The 12,658-nt window shown below is 46.6% G+C and overlaps 1 protein-coding gene across 1 annotated transcript in view; it reads left to right on the forward strand.

Moving 5' to 3' along the window:
- GSAP (gamma-secretase activating protein) overlaps positions 1-12,658 on the forward strand; it is a 646,974-nt gene that overhangs the window by 321,552 nt on the left and 312,764 nt on the right. Inside the window, exon 14 of the mRNA XM_069229679.1 lies at positions 4,743-4,820. Within this exon, the coding sequence (XP_069085780.1) occupies positions 4,743-4,820 (78 nt within the window). The remainder of the gene's footprint in view (positions 1-4,742; positions 4,821-12,658) is intronic.

Raw genomic sequence — 12,658 nt, forward strand, 5'->3', positions numbered from 1 at the left:
TGCTTTACTGTGCAGGTTCTTTTGAGTCTGGAGACAGGCCAGTAGGGCTGGGGCCAAGTCAGTTGGTGCCTCTGTCGTCTCGGAGGGGCTTTCAGGTCAGCAGTCCTTCTTGTTGTAGGTTGCAGGAATCTGATTTCCTGGGTTCAGGGTCACCCCTAAATACTAAATTTAGGGGTGTGTTTAGTTTTGGGGGGCAGTAGCCAATGGCTACTGTCCTTGAGGGTGGCTACACCCTCTTTGTGTCTCCTCCCTGAGGAGAGGGGGGCACATCCCTAATCCTATCAGGGGAATCCTCTCAACTCATGATGGAGGATTTCTAAAGGCAGGTGTCACCTCAGCTCAGGTCACCTTAGGAGCTGTCCTGACTGGTGGGTGGCTCCTTCTTGTTTTCCTCGTTATCTGCTCCAGCCTTGCTGCCAAAAGTGGGGGCAGTGGACAGAGGGGCGGGCATCTCCACTAGCTGGAGTGCCCTGGGGAACTGTAACACCAGGCTTGAGCTCTTGACGCTCACCGCCAGGTGTTACAGTTCCTGCAGGGGGAGGTGAGAAGCACCTCCACCAAGTACAGGCTTTGTTCCTGGCCACAGAGTGACAAAGGCACTCTCCCCATGTGGCCAGGAACTCGTCTGGTTGTGGCACGCTGGCAGAAACTGCTCAGCCTAGCACTAGGAATCGGACTGGTATTCAGGGGGCATCTTTAAGATGCCCTCTGAGTGTATTTCACAATAAATTTCACACTGGCATCAGTGTGCATTTATTGTGCTGAGAAGTTTGATACCAAACTTCCCAGATTTCAGTATAGCCATTAGAGAACTGTGTAGTTCATAATTGACAGACTCCCAGACCATATACTGTTTATGGCTACCCTGCACTTACAAGGTCTAAGAATTGTCTTAGACACTGTAGGGGCATAGTGCTCATGCACTTATACCCTCACCTGTTGTAAGGAAATGCCTCCTTGGCATGGTTACCCCCTACCTTTTGCCTTTGCTGAAGCTAAGTTATGATTTGAAAGTGTGCTGGGACCCTGCTAACCAGGCCCCAGCACCAGTGTTCTTTCCCTAAACTGTACTTTTGTTCCCACAATTGGCACAACCTTGGCACTTAGGTAAGTCCCTTGTAATTGGTACCCCTGGTACCAAGGGCCCTGATGCCAGGGAAGGTCTCTAAGGGCTGCAGCATGTCTTATGCCACCCTAGGAACCCCTCACTCAGCACATGCACACTGCTTCACAGCTTGTGTGTGCTGGTGGGGAGAAAATGACTAAGTCGACATGGCACTCCGCTCAGAGTGCCATGCCAACCTCACACTGCCTGTGGCATAGGTAAGTCACCCCTCTAGCAGGCCTTACAGCCCTAACGCAGGGTGCACTATACCACAGGTGTAGGAAGGTGGCTCTGTATATACTATTTAAAAGTAAGAAATAGTGTGCACAGAGTCCAAGGGTTCCCCCTACAGGTGACACTCCACCCCCCACGGACTTTCCCTGGGGGTCTGAGGTTGTGGAGGTATCCACCAGAAGGAAGGCTGTATGAAGGAGTATGGCAACATGAACATACACCGTCCCTCATCCCCCCTCACCTCCCTAGAGCTCCTTGTGAATCCTGTATGATATACTTGTTCGTATCCATAGAGCTTCAGGAATGAGGAGTGGGTCCCCAGTAAGTGCGTCTCCTGCAGCCTCAATATGGCCGGCATTCAACGCTTAGCATGATGAAGGAAGGCAAACCTCTTAACGTTGTCTAAGAGCCCATTAACTTTCCATAATGGGAGTGTAAACGGTGGCATGAAGATTGGGGATGACCATGAGGTGGACTAGAGGTGAGCCAGTGTAAATGGACCAGAGAGTGCATGAGGGGCCAGATTAGCTGGCCATGCACCTCAAACACAACATCAAAACACACTGGGATATGTTGTCGCACAGGTAGGAATAAAACAATAAAAAACTATTTAAACATAAACCTCCCACCACCCCAGCTTCATACCTCCCATACTTCACCCTTTGAAGCATCTGTTTCCCTGAAACGTTCCTTAACAAATGCCATCAAGTACGTGTTGGGCAAAACATGTATCAGGGGCCTCTGACACGTGATAAACGAGTAATCAGTGGTGGATAGCACATATCCATTCTTCCGTGCCAAAGACATACAAATGCCAGCCGGGATCTAGATTAAACGGGTTTCAGGTCTGTACACAGTCCATGGTTGTGGTCTCTGCATGGGTTCCGAGACCACGGTCATGCGGAGTTCTCTTGTTTTTTTCTTCTCTGGGAGCGAGCTCTGCCTGAGTCCAAGGAATCGAGTGGGTTGCTACCACCCTGCCACTCCCTTCATGACCAGGTTATTTTGCGGCGAATGGCTGTCAGGTCGTGGCCGGCATGGATGGCAGGGTGATGAGACTGGGATGACTTTCCCAAGAGAGGTGGTCATTTGGTAGTCCATTACCACGAGTTTTCAGGGGTGTCAATCAAGGAAGGTTTTTGAATCATAAATTGCTTTGTTTTACAGGTAACATAAGCACATTCATGGCACAAAGCTTTTGTTTGACCTCATCAGATAATTTCCTCTGCTGTTGAATGGCTCTGGTGTAATCTGGAGAAATCATAATACAATGAGAGTTGTAGGTCAGGTTACCCACCCTGCAGCTGAATGGAGTATCACATATCTGTCCCTATGATTAAGAATGCAAGCAGTCGCAGGGCTTCACTTCAGGGTGTGGGGGTGTTGGGCAAGAGAGTGGCATGCCCTCTCAACCACTAACCAGGATAATAGTGTTCCTTCTGTCACCCATTTCGTGAGCTAACTTTTAAGGAATTTGTCCATTTTGTCCTTTTCTCCTTCTTGAAAGTCAACAAATAGTAAATTCTTCTGTGTGAACCTATTCTCTGCATCTTCTGCGCGAGCCTTCATAGTGCTAGTAACAGCCAGGAGTTTGGGCACAAAGCGCGTGAGTGTATTTACCTCACCTTCCAATGTTGAAATCCTCCCTTCTGCCTCAAGTACCCTACAGGAGACATTGCGCAGGTCATGACGTATAAGCATTACATCTGCCCCAACCTTCCCAATCTTAGCCTCCACTGCTTCCCAGGAAGACTGAATTGCCTGCAGGATAGTGCTTAGGTCAGTGGGGGTGGGATGTTGGTGTGCTGAGGAGGCTTGTGTCTGCAGAGGCTGCACAGTGAATTTGTCTGTTTTGGTTTCGGCCAGTATTCCAGACTGTCTCTTTACCTATCATGAGGTCCTCATAAGAAATGCCCAGTACAAACACCCAGTAAATAGGCTGTTGCATCTGCTGCGTGTTGCACTTGCCTTACTTGGGCCACGTCCCAAAGCGATGTAAATTACTCTCACTCAGGCCAGCCACCCAGCAACCAAGACCTCTGTGATGTGTTTCCCTGAGAAGGCCAGAGGGTAGGTTTGAAGTACTGTGGAGTGACTGGGAGAAGCTCCAATATGTGTCTAAGTCCTCTTAAGTACCAAGGCCCTGTCACATGTAGGGTATCAAGCTGTCTCCGTCTGCCTGGCCCAGCCCCAGGAATGAAGAATAATGCTCCTGGTGCAGACGGTACCAAGAGAATGAACCCCGGTGTCCGCACCACCCAAGGCCAGCATCTGAACCTCAGTCGCCTCAGGACACTCAAGAGTTTCCTGCATAAGCTGGGGACCCCTGTTGGCTCTGTCAGCCCAGGCTCTGGACCCCTTTCACAGAGATTAAGCCCCACCTGATTGCGCCTGTTGGCCTGTGGATTGGGGCAGTATGAGCAGTTGTGGCCCATTTGGAGAAGCAGAGATCCATTTGCCACCTCCAGTGTCGTAGCATGATTAGAGCCACCCAACTCTCCATCAGGCAGTAATCTCCCAGGGTGTTCGGCTTCAGCAGTGGCAGCAGGCACTGGAAGATCCTGGCCAAAATACGACCGCCTCCCATGTAGTCTGGCGAGGAGAGACCTGAGTTGGGGAGCACCACAGGTGGGGCTGAAGACCTCTGGAAGAGTGCCCTGTATTGAGAGGGATGGCCCCACATCTCATGGAGCTCACCCTGGCGCCATCTTGAAATTGGCACCGCTCCAGCCGGCCCAACCAGCATTCAAATCCTAGTTGTCTCTGGGCGCTCCATGGTGAGCAGAGTCTGCTGGGATCCACAGCAGTGAGGGAAGCCTTAAATGTAGTGACACTGGGCAGTAATATGGTGGCAGAGGAGGCCCTGGAGCATCTTTAGAACTCGTCCACCATCTTGGCTGCTTCACCACGCCCCCTCCACTTCTGGTTTTAAGTGTAGATTTGACAGTTAGCTGATGGCCTGTTCCTCAACTGCTGGTTGTTTTGGAAATAGAGGGATACTTTTGTCTTCCTCCTCTTATGTATTGTTTCTGCTGGGGTGCCAAAGGATTGCTGTACACCTTCTGCCCTCATGTTTTTCTGTCGAGTCTGGAAAGAGGTAGTTGGGAGACTTGCCTTCTAGAGCTTTCTTCTAATACGCAGATTCATAATGTAAGTACTTTATTTCTGCAAATTAAGTGGAAGCACTGACTAAACTAAGTTTTGAGAAACATTTCTTGATTAACATTTAAGTCTGAGAACTGTACAAGTTGTGGATTACTGTAAAACATTGAGATAATATGATCATTTTATTAATTTATGCATTTAATTTACATAATCCTTTTTGTGTTCAATCTGAAACATCACTCATTTTAAACGTTTATTCATCTGAAGGATTACAAATACATATATCTTGTTGATATAGGTTACCGTAAAACATTTACAACTGATGTAAAACGAACAGAGGTTCAGCAAAAGAATGACCTACTTTTTCTAAATATTGGTAAGTTCTTTATTTACAATCTTTATTTATCTTTGGGAGCAATCTACTCAGTATTTATCCACAACATAAAGTTGCATACTACATATTACTGCAGTGACTTCCAAGTCAGTGAAACAGTGCATTGAAAAACGTGAACAGCTGCGCACTTAAGTATAAAACTGTACACCATTCGCTGTTTGTGTAAGGTCAATAATGTCACAGTTCTTGTATTATATATGCAAATAACTTAACTGCTTAGGGATGACACCAGTAAGCTTAGTATGGGAAGGAAATGAGCATACAGTTACTAGAGAAAGTTGTGCACAATACTGAGGTTACCTCATATGTTCAAAAACATAGCAATGCACATTTTTATTTATTTACCAACATTTTAATTATTATTTTTAGTAAATATATTTGGTACAACACCAATTACAATTAGATATGGACAGTTTAAGTAATGAAATTTTTTAGGTGGAAGGTACATTTCAGAAATTGAAAGTTTCTTATTCTTCAGTCCCAAGTTTGCAATGACCAGCTTTCTACAGATGAATTTTATCTGTAATTTGTTTAGCACTAAAGTGGTAGAGGCACAAAAAAATTGGAAGAGTTTGCAAGTTGGTCACAGAAGTAATTATGAATTGGATTGTTGAATTTAGTAGAATGCCCATTCAAAATTATATATATTTATATTCGATGGCATGTGTAGCTGTAGATACACATGCTATGCATAGCTCTTCCGACATCTGGTGTTGGGCTCAGAGTGTTACAAGCTGTTTTTCTTTGAAGAAGTCTTTTCGGAGTCACAGGATTGAGTGACTCCTCCTCTCGGTTCCATTGCGCATGGGCATCGACTCCATTGTTAGATTGTTTTCTTTCCGCGGTCGGGTTCGGACGTGTTTCCTCTTGCTCCGAGATTTCGATTCGGAAAACCACAGAAAACCTTCTTATTCATCAGCATTGATTCGATCGTGTTTCCCATCTAGCATCGAACTGGTAGTACCATTGGAACCTTCATTTTCCGCCCTTCGGGGCGCGTGCGCCCGACTCTGGCCTGTTCGGACCTACCACATGGAAAGCCTGATGGATCAGACTCCATTCCGATTCTGCCCTCTGTGCCACTTGAATCACCCCTATACAGACCAACACTTGGGGGGGTGATTCTGACCCCGGCGTTCAAGGACCGCCGGGGCCGGGGTCGGCGGGAGCACCGCCAACAGGCTGGCGGTGCTCCGCAGGGCATTCTGACAGCGGCGGTATGGCCGCGGTCAGAACAGGAAAACCGGCGGTGTCCCGCCAGTTTTCCGCTGCCCTGCGCCGCCATGGGGATTCAGACACCCCATACCGCCATCCTGTTCCTGGCGGGCGAACCGCCAGGAACAGGATGGCGGTATGGGGTGTCGTGGGGCCCCCGTAAGAGGGCCCCACCCTGAATTTCAGTGTCTGCTTAGCAGACACTGAAATTCGCGACGGGTGCAACTGCACCCGTCGCACATCCTCCACTCCGCCGGCTCCATTCGGAGCCGGCATCCTCATGGAGGGGTGTTTCCCACTGGGCTGGCGGGCGGCCTTTTGGCGGTCGCCCGCCAGCCCAGTGGGAAACCCAGAATACCCGCGGCGGTCTTTTGACCGCGCAGCGGTATTCTGGCGGTTCCCTCCAGGCGGGCGGCTCCCGCCGCCCGCCGGGGTCAGAATGACCCCCTTGGTTTGTAATTTGTGCCTTTCTCCAGACCATCAGGAGGAAGATTGTGAGGCTTTTCAATCAAAGAAGACCCTCCGAGATCGCAGAGCCCGAAGACTCGAAATGGCGTCGAAAAGCAGCAAACATCTCCACGTCATGAAAGAACAGGTGAAGACAGCAGTCTCCATTTGAGAGACAGACTCCAAACAGGAATCGAAAGACGACAGACCCATCACAACTGGCCAGCATGTGAGTACGTCTGCCCTTACTACCCTACACAAAAAACATTTAAAAGCCTTGGGTACACCACTGCTGGAAGACCATGGTTCAGCCCGAAAAAAGGCTGTTGGCGACCGTCTTTCGGTGTCAGCGCCGAAAAAGGCCATTCCACCGTCCACCTCTGAGTCGAGCAAATCTGTTGAAAGACTCCAGTAAAAGACCCCATTCCTCGAAGTCGAAAATTCAGTAGTCTGCTTCGGAGCCGAGACCTCAGACTACTTTTTCGGGACCGAAAAAACGACACACTTTGGAGACGAAAAAATCCTCATATACAGAGGAACAAGGACTTTCCAAAAAATTAAGACAGATTACAAGACCGATCATGGAATCAAACACGACTTCTGAGGAAGAGCGTGAGATTGAACCAATATTACAGGTTATGGATGAGAGACAGTCCTGAATCCATATTCATAAGGAGACAGGAAGAATCATCATTGCACCACCTTTAAAAACCAAAAGAAAGCTGGCTTTCCAAGAGGAACTAGTCTCTGTGCGACCACCAGCGAAAGTGCAAAAACAAAAGGAGAAGCCACTACCTCTCCATACTTCTCCACAGCTCTCTTCCTCACCTCAGAATACCCTACCACCACTGCCTTCTCCAACATATTCTTAATACTCACAGGGAGGTACGGCAGACCCATGAGATCTCTATGGCCCTGATCCCATCCCGGACAATGATCCAGCCATTTACCCATCAAAACCTTCTCCTCCAGAAGACACCACTGCATACACCCAAGTAAAGTCCAGGGCAGCAGCTTATCATGGAGTAACCATGCATTCAGAGCCATTAGAAGAAGATTTTTTATTTAATATACTGTCCTCTATACATTCCAGGTACCGGTGTCTCCCAATGTTACCAGGAATGGTTAAACACACAGACCAACTTTTTAGTGAACCTGTTAAAGCTAGGATTATCACCCCTAGAATTGATAAGAAGTATAAGCCGGCGCCTACTGATCCAGGTTACATCACTCACCAGGTCCCTCCAGACTCAGTAGTAGTCAGTGCAGCAAGAAAGAAGGCAAACAGCCACTCTTCAGGAGACTCGCCGCCTCCTGATAAGGAGAGTAGAAAATTTGACGCAGCAGGGAAAAGAGTTGCTACACAGGCAGCAAAACAGTGGAGAACTGTGAATTCTCAGGCACATCTAGCCAGGTCTGATAGGGCCCATTGGGATGAAATGCAAGATATTATACAGCATCTCTCAAAGGAGAACGAAAAAAGGGCACAGCAGGTGGCTATTGCCTAGAATTAATCTCCACCCCTCCAAACATCCCACCACAAAATTACAAATTGTCCCCGGAACATACAGTTCTGTTACAACAAGAGGAACAATCTCTACTATTAGAACAAGCAATAGAATAAGTACCACATTCTCAACAAGTAACAGGAGTATGCTCACTATTCTTCCTGAGCCGCAAAAAAGACTGCACCCTCAGGCCCATCTTGGACCTCAGGCCCCTCAATCTATACATCCTGTCAGAACATTTTCACATGGTAACTCTGGAAGATGTTATTCCACTACTACTACAAAAAAAGATTACATGACTGCTCTAGATCTCAAAGATGCATATTTCCACATGCCCATTTATCCAGCTCACAGAAAATATCTCAGGTTTGTCATAGCAGGAAAACACTACCAGTTGAAGGTGTTACCATTTGGCATAACAGCTCCAAGAGTGTTCACAAAGTTTCTAGCAGTAGTAGCAGCCTACTTAAGAAGACAACACATCCATGTCTTTCCATATCTAGTCTATTGGCTAATAAAATCAAGCAATCTTACACAGTGCCAAAACCACACTCATTATGTAATAGAAACCTTGCATACCCTAGGGTTCACGCTAAGCTACCAAAAGTCACACCTTCAACCAGCACAAGTACAACCAAACCTAGGTGCCAGCCTAAATACACAACTAGCCCTAGCTTATCCAAAGATACAAAGGATACAAGCTTTCCAAAATCTAATACCACTCATACAGCCAAGTCAACAATACACTGTAAGATTTATCATAAAGATTCTAGGAATGATGGCATCCTGCATAGCGATAGTCCCACATGCAAGACTAAACATGAGGCCTTACAGCAGTGCCTTTCACAACAATGGTCACAAGCACACAGTCAACTTCAAGATCTAGTGTTGATGGACCGCCAAACACATATGTTCCTTCATTGGTGGAATCGCAGCAATCTAATGAAGGTGCATCAATGATCGGTTTGGGAGCTCACTTAAACAATCAGACCAGTCAAGGGCAATGGGATGTCAAACAGAAACAGCTACACATAAACCACTCAAAATTATTAGCTGTTTCTTGCCCTAAAAGCGTTTCAACCTCTTCTCAAACAGAAGAATGTTCTCATAAAAACAGACAACATGACAACCACATATTACCTCAACAAACAGGGCGGGACACATTCATCTCAGTTGTCCCTTCTAGCCCAAACAATTTGGAAATGGGCAATTCACAATCAAATTAATTTACTAGAACAATATATTCCAGGGATAGACAATCAGCTGGCTTATCTCCTAAGCAGAAATCACCAACAAACACATGAATGGGAGATTCACTCCCAAGTACTTCAAAAATACTTTCAAAAGTGGGGAACTCCAGACCTAGATCTATTCGCAACAAGCGAAAACGCTAAATGCTAAAACTTTGCATCCAGACACCCACATCCCCTATCCAAGGGCAATGCACCATGGATCAGTTGGTCAGGGATATTTGCTTACGCTTTACCCCCTCTCCCTCTCCCACTCCTTCCCTTTCTAGTCAACAAACTACGTCAAACGTCACTCACCATGATACTCATAGCACCAACATGGGCACGCCAGCATTGGTACACAACACTCCTAGATCTGTCTGTAGTGCCTCATTCCAAACAGACCAGATTTGTTAACACAAAACAAAGGTCAAATCAGGCATCCAAACCCCAATGCTCTCAATCTAGCGATTTGGCTCCTGAAGTCATAGAATCTGGTTACCTAAAACCTCCACCAGAATGTATGGAAGTAATTTAAAAAGCACGTAAACCTACTACTAGACAATGCTACGCAAACAAGTGGAAAAGATTTGTCTAATACTGTCAATCTAAAAACACTGATCCACTTACAACATCTATACAAGATATTGTATGCTATTTACTTAATTTGCAGAAATCAAATTTGGCTTTCTCATTCATCAAGATACATCTTACTGCAATATCTGCATACTTACAAACTATTCAGCATACTTCTCTATTTAGAGTTCCTGTTATTAAAGCCTTCATGAAAGGATTAAAACGCATTATTCCACCTAGAACACCATCTGTTCCATCATGGAATTTAAATATCGTACTTACCAGACTCATGGGACCACCTTTTGAACCCATGCACGCTTGTCAAATTCAATTTTTAACATGGAAGGTCGCCTTCCTTGTAGCTATTACTTCTTTAAGAAGAGTTAGTGAAAATAACATTTTTTCCAAGTACACAAACATAAAGTTGTACTTAGAACAAATCCAAAATTTCTACCAAAAGTTGTGTCTCCATTTCACGTCAACCAAAGAGTGGAATTGCCAGTCTTCTTTCCACAGCCAGACTCTGTGGCAGAAAGAGCTCTTTATACCCTAGATCTTAAAAGAGCTCTTATGTACCATAGAGACAGAACTAAAGATTTTATAAAAACAAAGCAACTTTTGTAGCTTTCCAACAGCCACATACAGGAAATCCTATATCAAAACAAGGTTTAGCAAGATAGATTGTTAGATGTATACAGACATGCTATATCAAAGCATAAAAGACAAATTTTAGTCACTCCTAAAGCACATTCTACAGGAGAGAAAGGTGCGTCAATGGCATTTTTAGGCGACACATCAATGGTTGATATATGTAAAGCAGCTACATGGTCAACTCCCCATACATTTACAAAACACTACTGTGCTGATGTTTTCTCACAACAACCAGCCGCTGTAGGCCAGGCTTTCTTTAAGAGATTATTTCAAACAACTTCAACTGCTACAGGCTAGCCACCGCTTTTTGGGAGGACAAACTGCTTTGTATAGTCTATGCATAGCATGTTTATCTGCAGCTACACATGCCATCGAACTGAAAATGTCACTTACCCAGTGTACATCTGTTCGTGGCATGTAGTGCTGCAGATTCATATGCACCCTCCCTCCTCGGAAGCCTGTATTCGTTTAAGTTTTTAACATTTGTACATATGTAGACACATTTACATTTGCATGGACATCTCTTTGTATTTCTATACTCTATCACTCCTTCCTTCACCCTCTGCGGGAAAACAATCTAACAATGGAGTCGATGCCCATGTGCAGTGGAACCGAGAGGATGAGTCTTCGAAGAAAAACAGCTTGTTACAGTCCGAGCCCAACACTAGATGTCGGAAGAGCTATGCATAGCATGTGAATCTGCAGCACTACATGTCACGAACAGATGTACACTGGGTAAGTGACATTATACACACACACACACACACACACACACACACACACACGCACACACACACACACACACACACACACACACACACACACACCACACACACCACACACACCACACACACACCACACACACACCACACACACACACACACACACACACACACACACACACACACACACACACACACCCCACCCCACCCCACCCCACCCCACCCCACCCATAAAGCAGCGATAATACCGCCAACAGGCCGGCGATAACCAAAATGGAATTATGACCACGGAGGAAACCACTCAGACAGCCACTTTAACACACCGACCGCCACAGAGGAATCAACAAGCACCACAGCGGTAACCTCCAACAGCCAGGTGGAGACCATGTACTGCCCACTGTATTAAGACAGTCCAATCTGGCCCCTTTTCCGAGGCGGTACCAACAACATCAAACGCTTGGCACAGAAGTCAAAGGACTTACCTGTGGAGACTCCAACAACAACCACGATGCCATGGAGCCCAAGTTGCAAGTATTTCAGATGCTTGTCTACCTTCTGCTGCATTATGAACATCAACACCGGCGAAGATGACCACGGTGAGTACTGCCGCCTAGCACACAAGGGAGGGGGGAGGAAAAAGAGTGACACACACATGCAACACCCCCACCTCCAACACCATACACACAACCAGATGCACAAACGGTACATAGTCACCCTGTAACCCTCAGGAATAATGCAAGGACAAAATGATTTTAAGAAAGTGAGTGTAATACGATAAAATACTAGGAATAAGTGCATCAAAATACAAACGTATATACATATTTACAAATTTAGGGACAATGCCCAGTCCACAGGGCCACAACACATAGGCAAAGGCCCTACCTCACTCCTGCAACAACACAGAGAACACTGTAGGGGCATCAGGTTGAAAATACACAGGCACCTCAGGGAGACAGGCAATGGAGGGGCACCTCAGCCGGAAGATGGTACAACACCACTGGTCCTGGAGGGGGCTACATGCCATGTGTGATGTCCTGGGTAATGCAAGGCCACAGTTTCTCAAGTGTTTGGTTTGCCCACTGCTTAGTCCTGGGGAGTGCAAGGCCACAGTCTCTCAAGTGGGTGATTTGCTCACTGCTTGGTCCTGGGGAGTGCAAGGCCACAGTCTCTCTAGTGGGTGGTTTGCCCACTGCTTGGTCCTGGGGTGTGCAAGGCCACAGTCTCTCAAGTGGGTGGTTTGCCCACTGCTTGGTCCTGGGAAGTGCAAGGCCACAGTCTCTCTAGTGGGTGGCTACTTCTGGAGGGTGCATTGTGCCCAGTGTTCTTCATCCTGGGAAGGATGGGGTGAGTGGGTGGCTTCTTCCACTGGTTCTGGAGGGGGCAATGTGCCCAGTGTGCTTCATCCTGGGAAGGATCAGGTGAGTGGATGGCTTCTTCCACTGGTTCTGGAGGGGGGCATTGTGCCCAGTGTG

This window comes from Pleurodeles waltl, chromosome 4_1, assembly GCF_031143425.1.
Source record: "Pleurodeles waltl isolate 20211129_DDA chromosome 4_1, aPleWal1.hap1.20221129, whole genome shotgun sequence".
Classification (NCBI taxonomy): domain Eukaryota; kingdom Metazoa; phylum Chordata; class Amphibia; order Caudata; family Salamandridae; genus Pleurodeles; species Pleurodeles waltl.